General features: G+C 39.4%; 1 protein-coding gene across 1 annotated transcript in view; it reads right to left on the bottom strand.

The window, feature by feature from the left end:
* The window catches only part of LOC140245362 (disco-interacting protein 2 homolog C-like), a 180,750-nt gene that overhangs the window by 15,409 nt on the left and 137,377 nt on the right, over positions 1 to 27,964 (bottom strand). Inside the window, exons 4-24 of the mRNA XM_072324940.1 lie at positions 26,982 to 27,098; positions 26,220 to 26,426; positions 23,117 to 23,212; positions 16,379 to 16,495; positions 14,438 to 14,514; positions 11,594 to 11,717; positions 10,911 to 10,999; positions 9,929 to 10,039; positions 9,041 to 9,164; positions 8,542 to 8,645; positions 8,058 to 8,225; positions 7,390 to 7,483; positions 6,445 to 6,564; positions 5,772 to 5,886; positions 4,577 to 4,716; positions 3,843 to 3,979; positions 3,129 to 3,209; positions 2,470 to 2,597; positions 1,890 to 1,974; positions 1,291 to 1,389; positions 354 to 445 (exon numbers count right to left, since the gene is read on the bottom strand). Of these exons, the coding sequence (XP_072181041.1) occupies positions 354 to 445; positions 1,291 to 1,389; positions 1,890 to 1,974; positions 2,470 to 2,597; positions 3,129 to 3,209; positions 3,843 to 3,979; positions 4,577 to 4,716; positions 5,772 to 5,886; positions 6,445 to 6,564; positions 7,390 to 7,483; positions 8,058 to 8,225; positions 8,542 to 8,645; positions 9,041 to 9,164; positions 9,929 to 10,039; positions 10,911 to 10,999; positions 11,594 to 11,717; positions 14,438 to 14,514; positions 16,379 to 16,495; positions 23,117 to 23,212; positions 26,220 to 26,426; positions 26,982 to 27,098 (2,425 nt within the window). The remainder of the gene's footprint in view (positions 1 to 353; positions 446 to 1,290; positions 1,390 to 1,889; positions 1,975 to 2,469; positions 2,598 to 3,128; positions 3,210 to 3,842; positions 3,980 to 4,576; positions 4,717 to 5,771; positions 5,887 to 6,444; positions 6,565 to 7,389; positions 7,484 to 8,057; positions 8,226 to 8,541; positions 8,646 to 9,040; positions 9,165 to 9,928; positions 10,040 to 10,910; positions 11,000 to 11,593; positions 11,718 to 14,437; positions 14,515 to 16,378; positions 16,496 to 23,116; positions 23,213 to 26,219; positions 26,427 to 26,981; positions 27,099 to 27,964) is intronic.

The raw sequence follows: 27,964 nt of genomic DNA, 5'->3' as shown, positions 1-27,964 counted from the left end.
CCTTATGTAGTGGCTGTAGTTTGTGTAGTAGATGTACATTTAAGAAAATCACAAAAGCTTTGTAGAATGTACTTGGCCTGAAAATAAATCTACCTTTACTTAAAATGGAGATTTAATCAATTTTGCATGCTCTGCCTAAAGTTGCTTGACAGCAACTTTTTAAAAAGAGTTCTTTGATAGATATTAAATGTAAGAATTATTTCAAGACAAAGTTAAGACACTTTATATGCACATACATACTTCTTGCTGTCCAGCATACTGTGACCCATTCTAAATCTAAAACCATAATTTGTGACCATGGTTCATACATACATGACAAAAGTGTGCTGTGGTCCATGTGAGAAGCGACTTACGTGTGTGGACACATGAGTACGTTGGTTGGGTGTAGGGCTCCTGAGATAAACCTTTGTTTGGTTTCAGACAGGTGGATGCCTCCGAGGGGTGTCTGGAAAACAGAGAGACAAACAAACAGATGATTTTCAAAAAAGACACAGAAACTACCTGTCTGTAACATGTCTTCTGGTACTCCTCTGCCAAGCTGAGGCCCATAACTATCATATCATCATTATAATCATCACCATCATCATCATCATCATCATTATCATCACTATCATCACAATCACCATCACTATCACCATCATCATCACAATCATCATCATCATCATCATCATCATCAGCACTATCATCACAATCACCATCACTATCACCATCATCATCATCATCATCATCAGCACTATCACCACAATCACCATCACTATCACCACTATCATCATTATCGTCATCACCACCATCATCACCACTATCATCACAATCACCATCACTATCACCATCACCATCATCATTACTATCATCATCATTGTCATCGTCATCACTATCATCATCACCATCATCATCATCATCACCATTATCACCATCATTATCATCACTATCACCATCATCATCATCAGCAGCAGCACTATCATCACAATCACCATCACTATCACCATCATCATCATCATCACTATCACCATCATCATCATCACTATCATCGTCACCATCATCATCACTATCATCGCAATCACCATCACTATTACCATCACCATCATCATCACCATCATCACTATCATCGCAATCACCATCACTATCACCATCACCATCACCATCACCATCACCATCACCATCACCATCACCATCATCATCACCACCACTGTCATCACCATCATCATCACTATCATCATCATCACTATCATCATCATTATCATCATCACCACCATCATCATCATTATGATGTTGATGCAGGGAGAAGCTCACCTTGGGAAGGGAGTTTGGAGGGACCAGTGCCAGACAGTAGACGCCCACCTGGTGGATACTATCCACAGCCTGTAGTACTCGGCTCATCCACTGGAAGCACTGCAGAGGGAGGGTGCACAGAAAATGGAAGCATCAGAGATGAGCACCATATATGGAAAGAGATATCAGTGAGTTTACTACCAGATAAGTAAAACATTACTGAAGGCACAGTGAGCATGAACAGCATGAAAATATCATACCCTCTGACATCATGACACAACTAAAAATATATTTCATATCATTTGCAGCTATATAGGTATGTCTGGTTCGTTCTTCTCTTTCCTACTGTCTGCCATTGCATAACCAGTAACTTCACTTTGACTAAAAATAATGAATTTGAGGATCAACAATCATGCGAATCCAATCTCTTAACAATGGCAGCATGAAATCTTCCAGTCTTCTAACACCAACAGGTCAACTGCCTGACTTGCCGACACCTTCTTCTACTGGGAATCTTTCCAATGCCCACATTGCAGGAAGTTGGGAAGGGAGGTACCATTCTTCATGTATAAGGGTGTTTCTTCTCTTTTTATTCTCTTTTAATTTGTAGTTTAATGTACCTCTTCCTCTGTAGCTTCTGGTCTCTGCTCTGCAATGATGATTATCCTCTCATCTTTGAGAACTTTGATGGAGAAGACGCCGATTCTGAAACAGAAAATTGAAAATAAGGAAACAATTAAGCCTTTGCATAACCTTGTGATGCTGTCGATTAATAAACTGCAAAAGTTTCCCGTTTCAGAACACAATGGTCTAACGACACAATTCACATTTGAATACATGTTTCAATAAAACTATGAGCACACCGCAATTCTAGTAATCAAACTAATGATGTCCTGAAATTGTAAGCAAGAAGAAAACCTCTGCATCATAATCTATATGTAAGTTCACATGAACACTCTCATATGGTACCTGATTGTCAGCAATTATTTTGCATTCTTTTTGTTAATACAAGCACATATCAATATATAACAGCTAGTACTGTAAATGACCACTAGATTATGGTGAACTATAAAACAAAATAGAAATCTGATAGAGCAGCTGTAATGCCTAATTTTTTATGTTCATTCTAGTCAAAACTGTGTACATTTCAATCAAACATACACACACACACACAAACAAAAAATAGCAAAGATGGCATACCGCCCTCTGTAGATGAATTTGAGGGGCTCCACGGCCAGTACCGTTGCAATGATGTCGTCCGTGTTGTGTCTCCGCCCGCTGACAATCATGAGACCATCCACCTTGCCGCAGACGAAAACCAGACCTCCCTACAACGACAGATACACACTTGGCTTGTAAAGACTACGTGATGATGTCAGGACTAACTGACTAATTGATACTGACGTGAAATGAAGCATGTGGGACCAGGCTAACAGCTAACACACACATATACATACATACATACATGAATAAAGAACTCTTATTAGTTATGTTTTCTTGGAGATAAAATTGCATTATATGACACCACATATTGTTTTTCATCAAACATTCATACAACAAGTGACAATTATTTTATAAATTACCTTATAAAACATTCTGATTATTGGCTTAATCGTATGTGCTACTACATTTTGTACAACAATAAAGAACAAGCACATCTCACAGTTTAGAACTACAACTGTTTTCATATTCAACTTGGAATTCAACCGCTGGTAGAATCCATACATCGTATTTCCCAACAGAAACATAATTTCCAACGAATACTGCACGGACAGTTTGGCAAAAAAGTGAGGCTTGTGAAAAGGTCATTATGGTATGCAAGCCACAGCTCTTCCACTTTGGGTTCTTGTAAAACTCACCGGCCCTAGGAAGCCGAGGAGACCTGTCTTCACAAAGTGCTGTTCGCTGATTGGCTGCTCATACTCCCCAAGCGCAGTCACCTGACAGAGAGAGGGGACCAATCACAGGTGAAGATTATCAACAGGCATCATTCAATGTTCTCAATGCAATGCAACTGAGAGCACACAAGTAGTTGTTAGTAGCTCTCATCAGTACACTAATAACCAGTGAAAAGGAAATTTGGGTGTTAAGGCAAAATGAAAGACTGGTTATGTGACAGCTCTCAGCCAATCATTTGATTAGGATCCATGTAACCATTTTATAATGAAAGCGTAACAGTACTTCTACGCTACATGTACACGTACAATTATCTTCACTTTCCTCAGATTAAAAGAGAATGGAATTTTTAATCTACACTGGAAAACTAAGATAAAATCATCAATCTGGCATCTGAAGAGGTGCATAACCTTAGCTGACTTTACAGGATGCTATGACATTAATAATTTATCCATCAATTCATGGCAGGAAAACTTGCTAAAAATCACAGAAGGGATCGCACCTGATAGCCTGATTTAGCCTGTACTGAGACACCAATGAGATGTTCTCTCATTTGATAGACAAAGAACAAAATGAGGCCTCTGACACCATTCAGGACAGAATGCGTAAGATCCTAAAAGAGAAATTGTCATATGTGCAGGCAATGTAATATAGAGTTTTTTTTGAGTGACACTCACATTGAATGTGGCATTAGTCTTCCCCTTCAGACCCCAGAAGGATCCACCCACTGACTCCGAAGCCACGCACAGCTCTCCGATCTCGTCTGTCTTGCACAGAACAGGTGGCCCGTCGATCTTCACAACAACCATGGCAGCTGGTTTTCAAAGGATACAAAATAAGAAGATGAGGTTTTAGGAGAGTTTAGCTCAACAATTTGAACTCTGAAAATACAAACAGTAACTCCACCCCACATTCAAGATGGCATTCAGTAACTTTCATTATAAAAGTTTCATTCCAAGCTGAACAGATATGATATCTATTCATGTTCATATATTTTGTATTGATCTCCATTCTTTTTTTTTTCTCTTTTTTTTGATAATTGTTGTATTTGAAAGAATTTGAGGTACTGGAAATAAAATTTGATCTAAATTGAAACTAAAATTGAATTGGGAAGGAAAACCTTTATGGAGTTGTTAAATTTCATTTCTTTTCCTTTCAGGAATGACTACACAAAAATAACTGGTAGAATGCAGCTGGATTGACCACGACAGTGTATTTACATCCTCCTTGCTCTGCAGTGATGCTGTGCTTATTTCAGTCATAATACGTGTATCATATGCAGCTTCAATGATTCAGGAGTGCAGTTACAGCCTTGCTGTTCTTAAGTGATTTTAATCAGTTGGTGGCTAATAGCAGTTATGTCCTTTTGACTCCAACAAGCAACACCATGTATATCTGCCAATCATCTCACCTCCTGGCATGACCACGCCCACATCTTGTAGCGTCAGCGATGTGAGCTTGTCATCTGTATCCACTCTCACCACACCGTAGCTAAGACCAGCCATGGACAGCACGCCCCGCCCAGATGCTGTCATACCGGTCTTCCCGGGCCTGATTCAGGGAGAAGCAAATCAAAATTAATAAATATTCATATCTAACATACATGCATCATCATCACTTTGTACCTTAATCCTATAAATATTGATGCCCTGTCAAGTTTTCATAAAGTGTGATGCTCATTTTCCATCTTCATCTCTGTATATCATGATGATATTACATTGACTGTGTGGAGGTCTGGATATTTAGTGGCCATAAAGATAAAGATGCTAGACTCCTGATCTTCAAGTCATGGGATCAAACCCTCCATCTCCTCTGCACATTTACCTTTCTGCTTGACATTAAATCCATAATGCCCCCTATTCTCGGAGCAATACAGACAATGAAAGATGTCTGGACATAGGTCCAACAGCAGGTGACAGGCAACATCACAAAGTAAGCCCTGTAACTAAAATCTTCAGCCTTTGGTGTACTCCCCCTCATCATCTTCATCATCATTACAACCATCACCGTTACCATCATAATCACCATCACTACCATCATCATCATTATCATCATCATCATCATCACTATCGCTACCATCATCATCAACATCACTATCATTGTCATCATCACAACCACTACCATCATCACCATCACCTACATAACCATCATCATCATCATCATTACCATTGTCATCATCATCATCATCATCATCACTATCATTACCATCATCATCACCATAACTATAATCATCACCATCATAACAACTACTACCACTGTCACTATCATCATCATTACTGTAATCCTTTTCTCATCATCGCTGACATTTCACAAATGAGACATTTTGACTGCCCTTGTAGCTGACTGCAAAGAAAGCAAGAATGAGAGAAAGGAAGGAAAGAAGGGAGAAAAAAAGCGAAAGTGGGAAGAGAGAATGAGAAAGAAAGAAAGCAAAAGAAAGCAAGCAAGCCAAAAGGACAAGCAGAGTAGTGAAAATGAGGGATGAAGGGAGAGAAAGATAGATTTAGAGTGAGAAAAGACAAAGAAGCAGAGAGAAACATCATGAAAAAAAACCAGAACCTGTTAAGAATCAGAGAATAAACAAGGCATGGTAAACTTGACTGTACCTTCGTATTGACACTGTCAAAGCTTCTGTTGCACACGCACAGGGACAGAGGACTTCTGGTTTGAGTCCTTTGCTCTGGAACGTGTTGAGGAAGGCATCACATGATGATAATGACCCTGGAAAGGTAGATGGGGTGGAAAACAAACACAACACACAAATAATCAAGAGTGGGCAGAGAATTATTAAAAATCTGGGACAAACAAACAAGCAACATCAACAAAGGTGACATAATAGCATTATTTTAAAGATGCCTCTGACAATCAACTGCATATCTTCGGGCAGAAAGCAGATTTCATTACAGCAATCATTGCTATTATCAGACAGGGCTCTAGATAAGCTCCAACAAGGTAGAGGATTGTCCTAGAATCTTAAAAGATAGGAGAATATACAGTATTTTCTTCTTTCTCTTGGTGAATATGGAAAAAAGTAAATTCTTCAGAGGAAATGTATTGTACAACAACAAATTGGGGAGAGGGACAAATTATGAATAAAAAAAAATACAAAAATAGAGCAAGACTAGTAAGAAAACACAAAGAAAGCAAAAGAAAAGACAAATAAAATAAACAAAAACAGACTAACAAGAATCTTAAAAAAGAATGAAAGAAAACACCAAAATAAAAGAAAGAAAGGAAAGAAATAAGAAGCAGAAACTGTCAGACCAGAGTGTCACTCACAAGGGTTTGCTCCGTCAGCTACCAGTAGCATCCTGAGTGTGTTCAGATTGATTCCCTTGTGTTCCTTCTGAGCCATGAGACCCCAGTGCATGTCACGTGACTTCACAATGGCAAGAGTGGCTGGAGAAAAAAACAAACAAACAAACAAACAAACAGACATATGAGCAAAACAAAAATCCGGTAACTTTTGCATCTACTGCATGCATTCTTGAACATAATGCTTTTTGTTTGTTGCACATTAGTTATATTGACAAAATAAACTCATTCACACTTGATGGCATATATCCGCAAAGTACTGTTGGGACTAGAGTAACATCACTTTGTTAAGACAATGAAGATTTTTATCTAAATTTCACAGATTTGCATGTGCAAAGAATTTAACAATCATTCCTACAACTTTGCATACTGGATTCCTAACCGAACCAAAGTACAGTCCGTATATATAAACAAAATGTTTTTTTTTTTTTTTTTTCCACTAAACGATTAAGTTTGAAAGTTTTATCACTCTTAACATCTGATTTGCAATGCTAGCACTGGTCACACATCTCCAGTTAATGATGATTGAAATTTGAGTTCTGCAACATGACGCAAAAAATAATATTTTGTGTGTGTACATATACAATACTGAGAAACTATCCCCAATTACACATCGCAATGCCAAAATCAATCCTGCTTGTCTTTTCAAAAGACATCGTGATTATTTGTTGTGAGCAGTTCGTGTGTGAGTGGTATGCAAAGAGAAACTTGAGGTTTTCAATCCCACAATGCCACCTGCCACACTCGGATACCCAGGATACTATTCTGGTCACTGTCGATTTGTCTTCTTTTGTTTTTCTCTCTTTTTGTTGTTGTTGTTGAAACATTGCAATAATTTGTCCCGTACAGCGTGTGTGAACAATGGCAAATAAACCATGAACCCGTATGTGTGTATGCAGCTATACTGACCTTTGTACTTGGTAACAACATGCATCCATGAGGCAGGGTTCACCTTCATTAGGGAGTAGGGCACGAAGTAGACCTGCATCCCATTGAAGATACTCTGGAAGGAAAAACAAATTTTAGGAGGGTGACTTTAGATTTTCCAACAGAATGTATTACACGTTCATTTCAGTTCTGATCATTAATAGTATCTCTGCTTTCTCTCTTTCCAACAGGGAATTCCACTGTTTTGATTTATAACATGTATCACATCACGACCAATGTTTAAGCAATGTGATTAATGCAGTATTTTATGTATAAACAAGCACTTCAAAATGTCACCAAAAGGAAAAGGAAGGTTTCCTGACTCCTCCATGTTAAAAACACTAACACAAATCCCCATACCCTAATGAAAAAAAAAAATGCCTTCTCCTTGCTACTGTTCCCCAACAGAAGGATACAAACACATACACACAAACAAACAAACAAACACAGGAACAAACCCACACAAACAGAAATCAGACCTTTTTCATTGTAAACTTGATTCAGCTTCACTTTTGCACAGGCCATGACCCAGCCTCAAAAACGACACATGATGAGATGACTTCTTCATATACTTCAACACATCTGATCCCAACCCAAGACCCCTAACCCCCATCCCAAGCCCTTCCAATCCGAGCCCAAAGTGTACTCACCGCCTGCACACTGTGCCACAGACCAACGTCCCTCTTGAAGTCGAGGACGTTCACCATCGTCTCCCCCTCCCCGTAGCTGCATGCTACGGTCAGTGTCCGGCAGTGGTACAGCATGGCCTTCCTCGGCACCGTTACGCCCATTACGCTCCCCTCGTTATCTGTTGTGTACTGTAAGTAGGGATGATATAAAATGAATTACATTTGCTTGACAAGGAAATGTTTTTATTAACATCCAGCAACAAAGAAAACATCAGAATACAGATTGTGACTTTACAAATGGCATTAGAATATCATGGAAGGTATCCAGTGCATATCAGAACCAGCACGTCTCATCATTATATTAAAAGAGCTCTGTATTTTTCTCGTACACATTTCCTAATGCAACATACGTATGCCATCACAAACCATTTCAATCAGTACCTTAACCAGTGATGTAAATTTTATATAATTTTTTTTTCCCTGAAACCCATAGAGTCAAACTAACCTCAATGTATGCGGCAGCATCGTCTGCAGGGCGGGGCGGAATCTGCCAGTCCTTTTGTGGCTTGGATAGATGTTCCGTCACATACCAGGTCAATTTAGGCCAACCTGAAGAAAACAAGAAATAAGTTCTTTATCATCATCATTATCATCGTTGTCATCATCATCGTCATCATCATCTTCATTATTATCATCATCATCGTCATCATCATCTTCATTATCATCATCATCGTCATCATCATCTTCATTATTATCATCATCATTCATTTACTTATATTTTGTCAAGTGGTGAAAATCCTAAACACACCATCACAAATCCCCATACAGAATCTTTGAAACACACCATGAAACCTCATGCTTTCCATAGACAAGAAATGCCTCATTCATATCTGACTCGGGGAGCTCTGAAATATCACTTGCTCTGAAACCTGCCCAACTCGTTCATATCAAGCCGTCGAGATTTCAGAAACTGTGCAAAAAGAGGTCTTTGTATGCACTCTCACCTTTGAACCTTGACACCTCCCCTGATTGCGTCTTGGGGAGCTCCTTGAGACAGGCACTGGTCGTCAAGGCAACAGAGATGCCGCAGCCGCCCAACAGAAAGCCAATCTGTTGGCTCCCGGCATCCTATTGGTGGACAAGAGGGAGTGTGTGAATGAATATGTGAAATGGGAAAAGTTGTGTGACCATCATTACCCTGACAATATACATGTTAGTAAAGGTGCACCCCTAAGGATGTTGAACATAGTGATAATACATATATATCATAATGGTGGAGATGAAAAGATGGTCGCAACTCAACAACACAAGTATCATCACTGACACCAAAGGGATCACCACCATATCAAACTTTTTCAAAGTAACAACAACAAAAACTTTACTCCTCCCCTCGAGTGCCATAGTCCCAAGTGTCTCGAATCTTCCCCTGCCCTACATGAGCTGAACAGGTTATACTTACTTTACAGAAATGCATATTCATGACAATATCATATCATCACTACTGGTCCCTGTTACATAAAAAGATGCAATCAAACTTAAGTCAAAAAATGAAACCTTAGTTGGGTATCAGCCATTCAAAATTTGAGTATTCAGAGACTTTTGTTTGATTCTTTGAATTATGCTTTATCTCAACTTTTATGTACCAGGGCCCAGCTCAGGGTATTCATTACATGATTGTAGATGAGCTTTAACGTACAAATACATGTAACATTGACATGGCACAAGAGCGTGAAAAGGATTGAGTCTTACAAGTTCTTTTTATAAGCGATGATGCTCTACTTGAAAGACATTAAAAATTTGTGACCTTATGAGCTGATACTGTAAATGATTGGTTGCTAGATATACTTTGTGATAGTTTCTAATTACTATGTTCCTACACTATGGTACCTTACCTTTCTTGTGACAGGAACATCTATTGCAACTGGTACAATCCCAGCAAAGAGGCACCCGTAGAATGCACACATGAAGGCGGCTGGATCCGAGTTGGGGTACACTAGTGCCACCTGTTTTGAGGGGGGGGGGGGGGGGCAGGGTAAGGGGTGGGGAAGGGAGACAGGAGATAAACAAATAAATAACAGTATACGGTATAAATGACACGGCATTATGTACATGGACCATACACTTTTCGTATATGCAGCACACTGTGAAAAAAAAAATGGTGCAGAAGTCATTTGCCTGATTTGACATACATCTTCTAGAAAAAAACAATATAGAACAAAAACTTCTTTTACATTTTCACAGCAGGAAATGCAATCTTCATCAATTTGTATGTCAACCCGACTTCTCCCCTAAGAGACATTGAAGAGAGGGCAATTAAAGGTACAGTTTACCTTTGGGAACAGTGATTTTAAAAATTTTCAAATTATCACATTTGATGCATTATGTAGGTCAGTTGTATCACAAAACATCCTATCATATAAAAATTTTGCAATAAAACCTAAAATATAGGGAGATATCCCTGTGTTTCTCATTAAACCATAACTGTAGACGGTTTAGTCTAGAAACAATTTTATTACAACTATTGATCACATTTCGTATATTTAACAATACTTAACATCGATTATACTGCTTCAAATTTTTACATTGGTTGTTTCTATCCCTAATGCACATCTAAGAACTATTTTGAAGCACTAAAGCTGGGTTTTTGTTTCATCTGCAAAAGGTAAATTATGCCTTTAAGAGAGAGAAAGAGAGAAAGGAAGATAAGAAAAAGACACAAAAGCAGACAAACAAACATGCCACAGACAATGAAAATAAAACTAAAGAGGGAGAACCGAAAGACAAGAGCATTATCAAGGCAAGTGACGAGAAAGAAAGCTGCGGATGAACGCAAACAAGTTCTGCACACGTATAAAGGACTGGAGAATTTCTTACCCTGTCTCCTGGCTTGAGAGTCGGCTCCTTGCCCCCTAGCTTGTGGAGGAGGAAGTATGCAATCTTGTTTGCTCTGCTTAGTAGTTTCCCTGTAAATAAAGATAAACAAATAGCAGCTAAACGCTTTATAACAATATTCATTACAAGCTGCGTATTTCAAATTGCGTGCCTGGTAGAAGATCAAACACGATGCCACAACTGAAGCAGTCATTTCAACAAAACCGAGACAAAAAATAAACACTTTTGTTGCCTTACCAAATTAATATAGGCATTTGCTCTGAAAAACTTCCACTAGACAAAAATGTTTTTCTTTTAAACCCACAAAGGGCTTTATTTCACTCCTGATGAGCAAATGATCTTGATCTTAACAGTCATATACAACTGTACAAGCATGAGTTTGTAACATAATTGACAGTATTCATCCAATAAAACACTTTATCAACATTTGGAAAAATATAAATTTTTCAAGGCAACACTTGAAAAAAACAAACAAAGAATTACAAAGCAATGCACAGTGTCCAAATCAAAGAGAAGAAAAAGTGTGTTTTTTTTTTCAAATAAAAGACATGTGTGTGAAAATGTAATTTACAAAACATACAAAGCATATACAATGTATCTATAGACATTGAAGTCTGTCAATACAGAGGGGGTTCAAAAGCATATTCTCTGCACGAGTGGCTTACCATACGTCAGCTGGAAGGAGATTTTGCCGTTGGCATCCAGGGAGGAGACGACAGGCACCTTGGGGGTAGCCGTCCCGTACCTCTGCACCGCCGCCTCCAGATTCCTGGGCAAGCCCGTCGGTACCTGGACGGGGGGCGTGGGCGGGATAATTGAAAGTGATAACCGCATTGGTGAGCGCTCGTGATATCTTGCACGGCTGCAACGTTTCTCTCTCTCTCCCTCCCATTATAATCTCCCATCCATGCTTGCTCTACACATATAGTCTGTACATCTGGACCAGCCACTAACATTGCGAGTGATATTAAGGGGCTCCTGAATGCATTTGTACAGGGTTAACCATAGCTCAGAATGATACTATATGCAATTCAAACCAGTCAATTCATCTGCTACACAAACAATTACCCCAATGTAAGTTACCTTTTTACTTTGGGGTCACAGACAGATGGAGCATTCTGTCTGGAATACTCTTATACCATTCTCCTTTCTAAATGCATGGGCTATTTGAGTAGATAAACAAATAATTATGTTTTCTGAACACCAAATGCATTTTGGCCCCAAACATAAATATACAACAAAGTTGTATCTGTCTGTGTTTGCAAATAACGTAGTAGCATGGAAAGAAGAATAATTTACATTACAAATTCATCTTAAATTTCATTTTGACTTGCTTATTTAGCTGTATAACCTCCATCAATATATGCAATGGAGAACTTGTATACCCAATTTTATACATACCGTGTATACAATGTCATACAGAGACAACACAAACCTGTCAAAACCAGTGACTGATACCATGGCTGCACACTAACCCATTTTTTCTACTGGTCTGACCTTCTTGTCGAACCAGTATATAGGCTCCCTACCCAGTTTTTTTTTCTCCATATTTTACTAGTCCATTCCTGACAAAAGTTACTGGTCAAACAGTGATTTTTACTGGTCAGGGACCATCAGACCAGTGCCAGTGTGCAGCATTTCTGGTACACACTGTTACATGGAACTGCATGAAAACAGAAATTCAAGCCTGCTCTAACTACAGTGAAATCATCTTAACAGAAATATGAAAGCAAAGCATAAATTCTATCCTTTGCCATTACAATGTATGTCCATTGTAATGAAGCATTTTAAGAGCACAGCGAGACTGCAGGTGAGTGCGAGGACAACGTACAGCTGACATTTGTCAAACACAGTTGGTTTGCTGGTATGCCACGATGACTAAGCAAAACTGATGAGAGACAAGTTCCGCACATTGCTCAAAACCTGGAATTCTCTAATTCCCCAACCCTCCCCATACTGTACATGTCACCCCCCCCCCCACCGACACACACACACACACACACACAAACACAAACGTACACAAACTACAATGTCAGGGACATACTTGAAAAGTTGAATTATAAAAATCAAAACAAAATGCGCTCTTCACCCCTCTATAAACAAAATATTTTTTGACCCTTCAACGAACAATATGCTCCAGGAGCATTTCAAAAAAAAAGTAAATCTTGTCAATTCTCAAGTTTTTCTACATACTGGTCAAGCATACTGATCATTTCTGAGAAAAACACAAAACAAACAACAACAGCAAATGAGGGCAATGACGGAGGCTACAATGTATGTAACACTGGCCGAGCATTGTGGGTAATGTTGAGGTCTGGATGGTGCGCACAGGAAGGCAGTGTGTGGCAAGTCAAACAGCTGTCTCTGGTTTGAAGACGTTCTTCATGTGTCTTGCCCTTTATCATTCTAAGCTGTGTGCCACAAATGTCACAACAAATAGCCCTGCACACTTGCTCACTCGCTGGCTTTGAACAAGGAAGAGCACCACGTACACAACTACAAACAATTCTCTACGCTTGCCTTCATATCAGCCACATAATATTCTCAAATACTCTTTCTATAAAATATTTTAATTACTTTTAAGTAATATGTAGTATATTTCACAATGAAAAGAAAAAAAAAACCCAATGCAAATCATTACTTTGGTGATGCATGACAAAAAGCAAATTTCTGATGTAATGAGTGAATAAGCGTACCTGCAACATAAGCAGTCTTGGCACACCTGGGACTATCTTTGAACAGCATAAAAGGTGGCACCCTCTAAACAAATGTTTTGCTGATTTGATTTTATGGCTCAAGGCTGTAACTCATACCTTCTTGATATAGCGTTACTGCATATGTAGCAATATATCAAATTGCCTCTGTAACCCGAGCAGAAAACAGGGAGCATCTAAATTTTCTGTTTCATGTGATGAAGTCACGCACATTTCTGCCAAACGAAAACCATGCCAGCTTGTCATGGGACAAGGTTGTGGATAGATAAATGGAGGATGGATGGCTGGATAGATGAGTGGATAAGTGGATGGATGAATGGATAGATGAATGAACAGTTTATGGATAGAGGGATGGATGGATGGATAGCTGGATAGATAGATGACTAGATGGATAGATGAGTGGATAAATGGAAGGATGAATGGATGAATGGATAGATGAATGAACACTTTATATACAGATGGACGGATGAATGGAGGGATGATAGAATGGATAAATGGATGGATAGAAGGATGGACGAATGAATGGATGAATAGACAGATAAATGGATGGATGGATAGATGAATGGATTGGTGGACAAACAAATGGATAGATAGTTATATTTGTTGATTGATTGATTGATTGATTGATTGATTGATTGATTGATAAATGGTGCTTTCTTGGAGTATCCATGTCTCGCAGTCATATTAAGACTGAATTGCATATGGCATTACAGTGAAGAATGTTAGAAAAGTAGAAAGCGCTCTACACTGCATGAAGGGCTCTGCCTTTGAAGGGGCTTGTTGGTGTGTACTCACATTTAGCTGCTCCCCAATGGCAGGTGTGATGGTGTTGCCCTCCGGCTGCGGCGCATTTGGGTCCATCTCATTGGCAGCTGTGTGAAGAGATGAGAATAAGATAAACAGGTAATCTTATTTCATGGAGATATCTCACCATTCAGTCAAAAACTGAGCGACCCATATTGTATGGAAAGCCAACTGTGCTGAAGTTGATTATGTATTAAAAACTGTAAAAGATCAATTATTGCCACTGACTCTTGCATCACAAGCTCCCCATACTGACACTCCAGATTAGGTTTGTATTTGGGTTTGCATGCAATTTGATAAGCACACTAAAGTAAAAAGCAGTTTTCTGGCAGAGAGTAGTCACAGAGTACTGTAAACATCAATATTTTTGCACAATTAATTTTTTGCCAGGAGTACAAATAAATATTTGTGGGTTTTTGAATTTGTGCCATGCAACTGTCAACCCTTTCAAAATGTGCAGAGAAAAATTATGTTGATATTTTTTGTGAGTTTTAGAATTCATGCTAGCCAAAAGTAGCAAGAAATGTGCGGGAAATTAATGTACTACAAAAAAAAAAAAAAAAAAAAAAAACAAACATGTTTACAGTGATGGGATCCATTATGATTATAATGACAGTGGTTATCACTCTAATCAAGCTAACAATAATGGAAAAAAAATCAAAATAACTATCAGAACTAAGATGAATGGTAGTATTCTACTTATGGAGCAAAGTTTAGCACATTTTGATATTCCAGATGATAATCTATTAGTCATATTACAAGCAGCAATGTCTCATCTAATGAGCACAACATTGCATGGTCTTCTTCTTCTTCTTCTCCGTCTTTTTCTGTTTCGAAGACGATACCATGTCTTTTCAGAGAGATATGAAACCACTGTTGATGGTTGCTACACCTGCTATATAAGAGTCTCTTCTGGCAGTAGCTTGGGCAGTGAGCCAAACCAAAATGGCATTGCCACAGGTTACCAACAGCTCGTCAAGCAAAAGTGCCCCCCCCCCCCACCACCAATTCTTTATTTCCAATTGTTTGAGTAATGACCAGTAGAAACTTTGCAACATAATTGTTTCGATTTAGCAACTTGAGCTCTGTGCAATGCAGGGTGATCATAACCTTGGTCTTTAACATTGAGACTACCAGTACATAACCATACTCTACTACCAACTACTACATATAACAGCAGTAAAGCAGAAAGCACATTTTGATGAGGGTTCGTAAGTGTATCTGTGTACCTGTGTGTGTGTGTGACTTACAATGTGAACAGTATGCTTTCAATTTACATACAAACACATTTACATGAATTCTGCATCATGACAACTTTGACTGAGGTTAAATTTGCCAAAAGTATACTGTGCAACTGATTTGAAAGATTGCTCTGCGTGAGACTCAAGCATTTAGGGTCTGTCTCACGATCTCACGCATGGCACCCATTTTTCTCACGCATCGGGTGAAGTCTGCAACTTGGGCCAAAAATAAGGAGCATAGCTCAAAGGATTAAAGTGATAGTTACAATTGAAGGTAAATTTCCCTTTTGTCTTTCAAAATAAGTAGAAAATAGTTACTTCAGTATGCACCAGATCTCATCATTAAGAGTTAATAATTAAAAAAAAGCTCCCTACCATGGGAGGGCAGACACCCACTAATTCGTGCGCACATGCGCGCGAGTGCCGAGACGCGGAGTCATGAAAATCTCACTCATAAAATTTTTTTGAACTTGGCATCACTGATGTTCACGATCTCTAAGTCCCTCATATATATCTTCATGCACGAGTTCCATTTTGCTGCCCCTACAAAAAGGGGGAGAAAAAAAAAATTCCCCTTTTAGTCCCACATACACAAATTCATGTACAGTGAAATTATCTGACCACTGCACACTTCACTAGGTCCCACATGTTTTATTTGGTGTATGTGCTACTGTGGCCAGTTCGCACTCACCTTCTAATTCTTCCTCCTCATCCTGGAAGAACTCCTGGAGTGGCTTCCTCTTGGGCCGCTTGAGTGTGTTGAGGAGCTGTTGGATCTTGGCCGAAACCTTGCTGTTGACTAGCTGGCCTGGTTGTGGGGAAAGACAAGTGATATGAGAGGGTTGAATTATCATCACGACTCTAGACTCATTTTGAAAATATTTTCAATACCTCATTGATGACCTGACTGACACTAGCTGTGATCATGACTTTAAAGGGGATGGCTAGTAACCGATCAGTGGGAATCAGTGGGAATGCTGAGGGATGATTGTTCCAATCCTTGTGGGATTTATTTAAGAGTACATTATATCTACTGTTGTGTGAAAATTATTTGCTTCAGACAGTTGTCAGAACGGTCTCATATTCAAGTAATGTGCAGATGTCATTAATGCCCCGTCACTGACCAGGGACGCTTACCTGGAAACATTAAACTGCACATTACTTGAATATGAGACCATTCTGAAGCAAATAATTTTCACACAAGAATAGATATATAGTGTACTCTTAAATGAATCCCACAAGGATTGGAACAATCATCCTCCAGCATTCCCACTGATTCCCACTGATCAGTTACTAGCCATCCCCTTTAAATTTTCCTATGAAAAATAATTTCAAGATAAATGACCACACTTAAGAGTGAGGTCATTTATTTCTTGTAATCCTGGATTTTCACTTTAAAATATTCTTGAAGAAATATATTTCACTGAAGACAATAACAGGGAAATCAAAAGGTGACCATAAAGCACATTCAGGAATTAATATCATATAAGTACACATTATATTCAACACATTCAGTATCAACACGTGATATCAACTCAATCCATGAAGCAAAATTCTGACCCTCATTTATTTCTGACCCTCATTTATTTGTCATCTTTTAGATGTCATCTTTCAGACTTTATGTGGGCAAGCACAAACCTGGACACACCCTACCCTACATTTGAAATGCATGCCACAACACACTCCTAGATATAGGAAACATTCCAAATCTGCAAGAGATGGGGTTGTTGTTGTTGGTGTTGCTTTTTGTTTTTGCTTTGTTCTGTTTTGTTTCTTTTGCTGTGCACTTCTTGAAATCTGTGACATGAGTGCAGTTCACTTCAAGACAGCACATGTCTTGGAAAAGTTGGGAAGAAAAAAAGAAAAGAATAATAAGAGGCACTGCGTTGAAATGGTGCACGACTGTGATGTGCATGTCTTGTATCTGCTGGCAACAGCCTGACAACACAATGCTTCCCCAAGGTGATAACATGTCACGAGGGTGTGACAGCATGCAACATATCATTACCCCATTGACAGAACTTGGAGAAAAAAAATCTCAATAAACCCTCCCTGTCTTGGAAAAAAAAAAATCCTAAACCAAAACCTAATCCAAATGCAAATGAATCATTTATTTCCATAACATATAGCATTGTTGTTGTTTTTAGAAAATTAGTGAAGGAGATACAGAACAGGGAACAGTAAATGCCCTTTGTCTTATAATTATGTTTTGATATCTAACATGATAATACAATAGTATTAAACACACAAATATACACATATCAACACACATCGACACACCCACACACACAACACATTTCAAACCAAAGCTCCGGGTTTGCCATAATATAGAGGACAAAATCTTTTTTTTTTTTTTTTTTTGTCATAGCATCACATCAATTTTTAGTAAATGACTCATTATTGCATGGGTACTGTTTTATCAGTTTCCAGGAAATGCAGGACCGCATTCTGAAATCAAGAATCTCGCAGACCGACTGCCGCAAAAGAGGGACACATCCATATATCAGTGCTATAATCACCACCCTTAGTCCCACATGGCCTAAAAGATGTAGTGTAGGCACTGTTGTCTGCTGGTACTTCCCCTGTCTCCCTACGCACCGCACACTCGACCGCGATGACAGAGAGGCTTGCGAAGACGTCAGGAAATATTTCCTCCGCATATCACCCTTCACGTGACACGGGTTACGGCATTATCGGCCGAGATGTGGTTTTACATTGTATCACAGGGAAATGGATTCTCCTATATCAATCCACAGTATCAGATACTCTGCGAATAACACACATATGTGTACAATACCTGCATCTAACTCCTGTTAAAGTTATTCTCAGTTAAAGTGCTACAAATGAATCAAACGTTCTACCATAAAGATAGATCAGGGTGCTACAAACTCACACTTGCCCACCTGCATGGGGCAATTACTAATATTCACCACTGGGCAAGTAATAAATCTGAATGGGTACTTGCCAGTCAAAAGTACAGTGACCATGCCCAATTGCCCTTGCCCAATTGCCCCAGCAGGTAAATGGAAGGAATATTATATTTGTCCTGCCTTGAAAAACTGCTACGATACAGTTCATATAATGACGCATTCATAATGCCTACATACATGTAAAAACCTGTGCAAATACCATCAACACCCAGCTCCTCACACTTGTAAAGCATTGGGGGGGGGGGGGGGGGGGTAATAAAATATACTACCATGTTCATAGTTTGGGATTTGCACTCTCTTATCATGTCCATGTTAATTCAAATATGAATAGAAAGCAAGACTGTGTACACACAGCAATGAATGGTGCTCTCTTATATGAAAAGGTCACATGTGTATCTTTTCCAAAGGCTATCCCAGTGGTACAGTGTATGCATCTGAAAGTCTGTCTTGTGGGTCATTTGAAGGTTCTGGCTTGGTCTCTAAATGTCTGCAGGAAACACTTTCCTGGCATCATGTCAAGCGTTTAAAACTGCAATCCAACAGTTCAGCCTTTATGATGCTGCATTCAGCCCTTATTTGCACAGGCTATATATACATCAGGTTTTGTCCAAAATAATTTTCTTCATGCTACTTGAATCTCCTCACAAAGATGTGGCATTCTCATTTATCCTTTTTTTTCTCTTAATATCCAAGATTGATTTAAGATGTTTGCAAGTATCACATCTTGGCAAAAGCATATGCGTAGCATTTTGGGGTTAGTTTGAGTATAGTAAGCACAGCATTCAAACGGGACTATAACAATCTCTAAAACAGGAGCACCTTACCTACATGTACATGTTGTATCACAGACTAGAGCCTAAAAATGGTCAAATCCTACCTCATATTACCAGGTAATGACCAATTACTCAAAGCCTGGATGCCACAGCAACGTTATTACCTGATTTTTTCCAGCTTGTGCACACTAATTATCGTCTACATCATCACTTTTGGGTGGGTCAGAGCAATATCGGTTTCTCTTTCCAATTAGCTGGTTATCTACGACACACAGCTTTATCAGAGCACGCAGGGGGGAAAGAAATATGAGTTCATCTGCCACTGCACTACTAATAGTGAAAACCTTTACGGAAAATGTCCGTCAAAAAGACAGGGCGGTTTAGTTCATGATGCTACAGACAGAAATGTGCCCATTTTAGCTTTACCTGCTGACTGAACAATCTACTGGTAATCACATGAAGCATTGCTACGCGCAAAACTGTTAACAAGGAAACGTCAAAACTTGTCCACTCTTCTTTCAAGCTGACAAGATACCATGGAAATTTACTGAAATCATCTAGAAATTAACAAAGTGAACTGAAAAAAAATCTCCATAATTGTCACTGCAAAGATGAAATCGAGCTTGAAGGACTTATAGGCACATTCCTATTTGAACCAAAATTGTAAGCTGATATGGAATTTCTTGTATTAAAGAAGTAGCATATATCTGCAGAATGAGAGTACTGCCTGTACCTCTAAAAAGTCAGCTCAGTTATCTTTAGAAAGAAATGTAAAACTATCATCGCAAAATATACGGAGAGTTCATGGACCTCTTGCTTAGAAAAGAAACAAGTCCGTAACTCCCAAACTTCCTGGTAAGATGAGTAGAGACAACCTTCTGAAAAAAAAAATCTACTTCAAAACACCCCACTAAATTTTCACTTCCAGTCATTAAATGTGACGCTTGTCAGAGCGAAATCAAAGGCGGGTCGTTGGTTCAATTGGCATTGTGAGAGCGTGCACAGTGACAACCATGTGGGCTTTGCCTGGCTATTTGAAACATGTCACCTGCAGCAAATACATTTAACTAAAACTTGGACACAATTAATGAAAACATGAATATGATATCTGAATGCATTTTATTATCGAAATTTAGAGTGCCTTGACAGCTGAGTTGGAAACTTTTGAACAATTAATTTTTCCTTTCAGCCATGTATCAAAGTGAACTTTTGTTGTTTTCAATGATTTCGTTTTATTATTTCTGATCATACTTTATACTTGTGTGCTTCTATTTTTCACACTACTGCAGTGTAGCATGAAATTCGCACGACCTCACTCTCCTCCCCCCCCCCCAAAAAAAAAAAAAAAATCCACAGTGCCACGTTTATGGCAATTCTAAAGACACAAAGATTTCACCGCCAATGTAACTATTGCCTTAAAAAGGGGTCTCTCTCACATTCACTGATTTCTGTGAAGTCGGCACGGACTAGAGCCATACCCCTACACTCCTGCCAACACATAAGTGTCGCTGCTTCTACCAAGAAAGAGTTGATGTTGTTCCTCTTGTCTTGAAATTGACCCAAAACTGAGTTGACTTCTGCCAGCTAATTACCATTCAAACTGAGTCGCACTCTCTCCAATATCCAGGACACTCACAGGCATGCAAACTGTTTTCTTTCTGCTACAGAAGTAGAAAAACAAAACGCAGACCTCGGCGATAAATAACCTGGTAAGGAAATCGCTTCTTCCTCTGCCAGCTCAATGATAAGTCGTTTCTTTTTTTTTTCTCTCTCAGAAATGGGGGGGGGGGGGGGGAGGGTAAGGGACTACTAGGAATTTTTTTTTTTTCGGTTTGTCTGTCTGAATCTCCATGTTGCAGAAGGAAGGGAAGATTAAAAATTTGGGAGCGCATTCGACAAAATGATGAGATCTGAGATTTCCTGAAGTCAAGATAGGCATAGCAATTTGTTGCCTCAGGAAATTTCACCTGACATAACAGATAGGGGTACAAACATAGAAGGCTACTCTCATGAAGGAAAGTCAGAATAAATGCAAACTCTATAGGGCAATTAATTTAATATCACCATTTTCATATTTTGTTAAATGTCAGACCTATGTAATCGAATATGAAACAACATGTAGAAATCACGATCAGGTAAGCTCCGAGATTGTAGTACTTCTGGCCAAGTAATTGGCTAATATTTTGCATTTTCATCGTTACCCAACTGAAATCATGTTATCATAGTGCTATATCACACATTTCTTAACCATTTCTGTACATTTTAGAGCAAAAATTGACAGTTCTGCAGCCAAATCAAAACTATGCTTTCACTTTAAGCCGAGTGCCTCGACACAGATAGGGTTTCAGGACACCTGTTAATGAAGCGAAGGGACGTCCAAATTGACACTTCCCTTGAGTGCATCTCTCTTCTTGAGACAGGTGGAACAGACAGAACGTTGAAATCAGACGAATGTTTTCCTAGTGTAGTCAACAGACGCGAGTGGTATGTTGTCAGTAAAGTGGTTATTAAAGGCTTGACCACACCAGGGGGATAGTGGCCTTCTCTCACAGAAGCAGAATGTTCAATATACAATGGTTCATGGAGATACATGCAACTACTACTCCGTAAGGAGTAGATAGGTCGCTTTTTTCGATGAATGATTGAGCAATTTTGGAAAATCAAAAATATCATAAAGTAAAAAACTTCCATGTTTTCTTTCATGATATGCATGATGATTTGTATCTATTTCTTGCATGTACAATGATGATATCAAAATCAATATATCTAATAAAATCAAATAATATGTGAAAGAAGGCAGTATAACAACACTCGTGCGCAAGTTCAGTGCACACTTTAGAATCACTTAAAAGTTGCTTCTTGACAAGCCAATCTGACATTTTGAGTTGCATCAAGAAAAAAAAAAAATATCATTATCACAGTCCCACATATAACTATTCATGCAGGTACTCTCTAGCACATTCAATTTTGTTTTAACTTTGCAAGACAGACATGGTCAGTTATCTGTGTAAATCTGGAAAAACAATGTTTGTCAAGTGTTTCTCTTTCTATCTAAAAAAACCCCAAATAATAATTACCATTACACTTGGGCCATGAGGAGACAGCTAGATCAGATCAGAAATGTAGCACATAGGCAAACTGTGAAAAACTCAATGTAGCTCCATATGCACGAAGTATTCCATATTAGGAGATTTACAGTAAAAAATTCATGTCTCCGCAAGTGCAATGAATTTCCACACAATTCCACTCAAGGTCCGACGATTGTGACAAAGTGTAGCCTTCCAGGGCGGACAGCAAAAATGTCACGACGTTGACAACAACCGGTACCACCCAATGCACGCGTGTTGTCAAGGAAACTGTCCTAACAGAGAGTTGCGAAGCATATCGGCTCTCAAAACAGACATGGATGCACAAAGTATTTGACAAATGGTTTTCCACAGCTGAGGCATGAACTAATTGTTGCATATATTGCTCCCTTCCCGCCCCAAGTATGAAATGGTGATAGAAAGAAAATGGGGGGTAATGCTAAACGGGCAGACTCGCTAGAAAAATTACTCACCGGTGATGGGAGACTTCTTACGGAGAGGAAACGTTTTTCCCCCCGTTTCCCTGAGGAAGCTACCGATCCAACGTGCCGACACACAGGTACACCCCCACGCACAAACACACGCACACACTCGCGCACACACGCATGCACACACTCGTTATACCAAGCATACTGCTTACCTCCATCTTCGGCATGCTTGCTCGACCCTTGCACATATGCGATGTGGCCAGAACTCGCCGTCACGTCGGGCGGTGGTTGCACAGCGCCCCCGGTCCCTGGAAGTGGGAGAGGTTCAAGGGGTGTGTGTGTGTTGCCCCACACAAGGGAAGGAGAGGAAGGGAGTCAGGAAAAGTAAGGGGGAGACACAGATGACAAAAAAGGGGGAGAGAATTATAAATTAGTGGATATGTACAAATGGGCGGATGAATGCATAGGTGGATATGTAGATAAATAGAAAGATGGACAGATAGGTAGGTAAAATAGACAGATGGGTTGATAGAAAGACAGATAGAACAATAGACAGAAAGAAAGATAATAGAAGATGCAGAAAAAAAAAGATTAAAAAGTCCAATTACATGTACAGTAAATACTTGGTACATATGAATATGCACACTTTTCTATTTTATTGCATTGCATACCATACCAAACAGAACCTCTCGAAACATCAAATTCAGAGACCTTTATAATAAACATATGAATCCACGCATATGACCATTTCTAAAATTTTTCTTGAATATCATGTATAAAAACTGTACTTCTGTGATGTGCTTTAACAGTTATGTTTTTTGATGTTACACAAAATTTGTGTCACCTATGAACTTGCTGAAGGAAAAACAGAGAAAAAAATAAAAACTTGAGCACTAGCAGAATAAAAAGACAAACAAATGATTTTGTAAGTTTGTCATTACAATTTATTCCATTTACTAATTTTTAAAACACTTATTTCATTTTTAATCATTGAATTATTCTTTTTATTTTTTCATTTATCATTTTGAGAGGGCACTGTCTAGTTGAATTGCACTTTGGCCAAAGTTTTTGCTGCTCCTCTTTCAGATTTCTCCTTCAAGCTCAGGTCACAAAAGGAATTAAAAAAAAAAGAAAAAATAGAACAGTTCTAAAATGTGACACTCAAATCATACTTCCCTGTATTACATCTAAGTACAGAGGATTTGCAACGACCAACTTTATAAGGCCATTCATGAATTTTTCCAAGAGCAAGAAAGGGGTTAAATCACAACGTGTTTCAAGAAAGAGACTGGATGGAACGAAAACCCGTTATTTTCAGCTCATTTTCCTGTAGTGGCTATTCTTTAAAACAGCAACAAAAATACAGACAAAGAAAAAAAAAACACAGAACAAAACAAAAACACTTTTAGAATGCAAGTGCATGCACTTGATGTGTAAATGTGAAGAGGTACAATGTAAGCTGTGTGAGAAATATGCACAAAGAATGTAGGACAATAGAGCAAGAATGGACACACAATGGTAACAATGGTTTCTCTGCTCAATGACATTCCAAGGCAATGACACTGACATGAGTGGGTCTTCCAGGGACAGGTGTACTGATTTCAAACATAGAGGGCGCTAGAGCACTAGGCTGATGGTTGACTAGCAGCAGACTGGGAAGCCTCACGACCAAAGTTTTATTTTGGTGAGAAACTGTCAAACACCAAGGAATGATATTCAGCTGGAAATTATTGGGAACAATGTTCCCTTTTAAGTAACTACATGCTGTTCTTTTATTCAATAAAGCAATTACTACTTGGCAATCTTGCAACTGATCTAGAAATTCTTCCATAGATTGCTGCCTTCACCTTGACATTTCAATTTCTACTGAAGATTTTTTTTTTTTCAGAAAAGAGCAGGACCTGCAGTGAATACAATTGAAATCTATCTTACCTTTCCAATAACGAATAGAAGTTTCTTAATTTCCAATAGTTTCTTCAAGTATTTTTTATTTCATTAGATTTCATTGCATCTTTTTTATTTTTTGGCTTCCTGGAAGGATTTATTCTTTTTTTGCACACATGCCTTAATCTCTAAAGGAAACACAAAACCCTCAAAAACACATGCTTTTCAAAACAAGATGAATGTCAGTGCGTCCCCAAAACAGTCTACAGCGTGACTGTATTTATGGTTTCCAAGCAGAGCCTGTCCTCCGGTTATTGCCGATCTTTATTTCAAAACGTGAGATCCTCAAATCCTCCTGAGGGTAGAGTGGGCACAATGCGCTGCCGCCATGGAAAACAACATGCTGCTATTGGCTGCTTGTGAACTCTCTCCACAAAGCAAATGGCTGAACGGGGCACATTTATGTCTCACTTTGCACATGCACGGCGATAATAAAGCCGAGAGAAAAAAGTATTATTGCTTTCAGGACACCATGCGTTCTGGTGGAAAAAAAAAAAAAATCCACGCCTAGACTGCGACGGTAAAAACAGTCCACTGTCTGGTGAGACTGACTGGATTTCGCGCCAAATGTCACGGAGTAATTGGAAGCACTTTCATTTCTGCTGGGCATCCCCATGGGATACGGCCGCCGCGGAAAGGGAGGCGGACGATTTTTGTCGCCTCGCCGACGTGGCGGGACGCGAAGGGAGAATATGATGGCATTTTGCGATCTCTCAGATGGATGTTTTGGAAAAAAACAGGGCAAAGCTAGGAAAATGTCATTGGCTTGTAGATAAACATTAGATTCTTGGGCTACAAAACTATAGATACAAACATTCTTGGTGGCCTAGAGGGATTCGATGATATCCATGACATACTTTGGGAAGTTGTCATTACAAGGGATGTAAACTTTTTTTTGAAGCTCAAGGACTATGCTTTTTATTTTGATCAGCAACCCCATTCCAACAATTTATTCGGTGTTGAAACTCAGTTCACTGTGGCTTGATACCAGCATCATGATATCTATATAAGTGCCCTCGTATATTCCAATTTATGGATTTGCTGCAATAATTGTTCTTACATTTTGGGACCTGGCAACAAATAAATCCCATTCACCCATTCCTACTGCATTCATATCAAGTCATGGAGTCCTGTTTGAAGAGTATTACTTGTTGCTATGTGAGACAAGCCTTGGGCAAGCAGTTGTTCCCTTGGTACAATCGAAGGTTTGTGCATAAACTTTTGATGTATTACTACTCCCTTCTGTTCTTTATGTACCACATTGTGACATGCTGAAGAGGACACGGGGATGGGTGTCTCATGATACAGAGAGTTCAAATGGGTATTGAGGGAGGAAGTCTAGATAGGGGAGAAGGTGCACATGAAACCTACAGCTGCTTGCAATGTCCAGGCCCCTGGTGCCTTGGGCGCCGCCGCGTCCAGCGCTGACGTGTCCGTTGGCGGGCTGCAGCCGGTGGTACATGGGGTTGAGCCCAGGCTCGGCGCCCACGTAGTGGAAGCTGGAGGGGGCCGCGCCCATCTCGTGGGTGTGGTGGGAGGATGAGGAGGAGATGGAGTCATCATCATCCGTCTCCGATTCTGGTGGGACGAAAAAGAGGAATATATAAAGATAGGGCTACAGGGGGTCTACGGGTCAATAAACATCTACCCATCGGTATCAAAAAAAGATTGAAAAGAGTTAGCAAGGAGATACCTGTGTGTTACAATCTCACATTTTAGGGGCAAATACACCGGTATTTCCTGAATCACAGAGATTTTTATATCCTCTTAAGTATCTAGATGTGAAAAGATATTAAGGTGTTCAGGAAGCCTCCCGCCGAATCAGGGAGCCTTGGCAGCTACGAGTCTGAGAAAACGGTACATTAAAATATTCTTTTTTTTTTAACACCAGAAGCAAATGTTATAATGATGATAATGATAAAATCTATCAGCAGCACAGCACTACTATCCACATTACTGACAAACTTGGTTTCCATGTTTTCTAATCTTATTTCACCACCATAACGACGACTTGCCACAGCTAAATTCACCAATGAAATATTCTTTCTCTCCTACAAAATACCCATTCCTCCTCCACCATCTCCACATTCCCAGGGACCCTGCTAACAGACAGACAGACAGACGTTCACTGACCTGGAGGTGTCTCTATGGCAACCACATTGGTATGTAAGGAATGCCTCTTGGATGGCAAGGGCATCTGAAGGTCATTGTGCTTGGCCAGGGCCGCCTTGACTGCTTCCTCTCGGACATCTGCAAAAGGAGACAAGAGAAGAAAAAGAGAGAAATAGAAAGACAAAGAGAAAGAGAGAGAAAGAAAGAGAGATAGAGAAAGAGAGGGAGATATGGAAAGGGGGGGGGGGGAGGGGGGAGAGAAAACATTTAACATTAGTTGCAAGTCTGCACATTAGCACTCCAGAGCTGGTTCAACAGTTCAAGGTTAAGGAGACTCATAAACTTGCACTACTTCCAACTGTATCCCCCCCCCCTCCTTTAAAAGCAAGGTAATACACAGTACTCACTTCATCACTGGATTCCCACTTCATTTGAGATCACTGCCAGTTATGAAAATACAAAACCTAGAATTTTTTGCCAGGGGCCAACAGGGAAATACCATTATACCAAAGCTTCGTTAACCACCTGGATGTATATAGTACACTCAAGGCCTTCCCGAGACTAAAAGCAGTGTTGATGAGTGCAGAGCGAAAATCTGTCACGGTTTCAGATAAGTACATGAGCATAATGGAAATTAATCACACAAGGTGAAACTTTACAAACTCGTGATGTCTTAATTTAGCTCTTACTGCCATTACAGTGTCCCCGTATACTGTCCGTTTGATGACAACAATAACAACAGATAAGTGGCACTTCTAGATGTCATCTCCATTCCCACATAGAAACCGGTCCCTTTAATATGTAGGACCTAACTGTCTTGGAACCAGTAGATGAAAGTGATATCGATCTGTCATGAACAGGCAGCGCTGAGAAAAACAAAGCTCGGGAGGGTGTACAAGTGTGTTGTTGCATGGAGTCTTAAAAGAACACGATCACCTTCACTAATCGCATGGATTGAGAGAATGCAGCAATAAAGTAGAATACATCAGTGACAGTTTGACGAA

Source organism: Diadema setosum, chromosome 22 (genome assembly GCF_964275005.1).
Source record: "Diadema setosum chromosome 22, eeDiaSeto1, whole genome shotgun sequence".
Lineage (NCBI taxonomy): Eukaryota > Metazoa > Echinodermata > Echinoidea > Diadematoida > Diadematidae > Diadema > Diadema setosum.
This window is presented reverse-complemented; position numbering and strand designations above follow the sequence as displayed.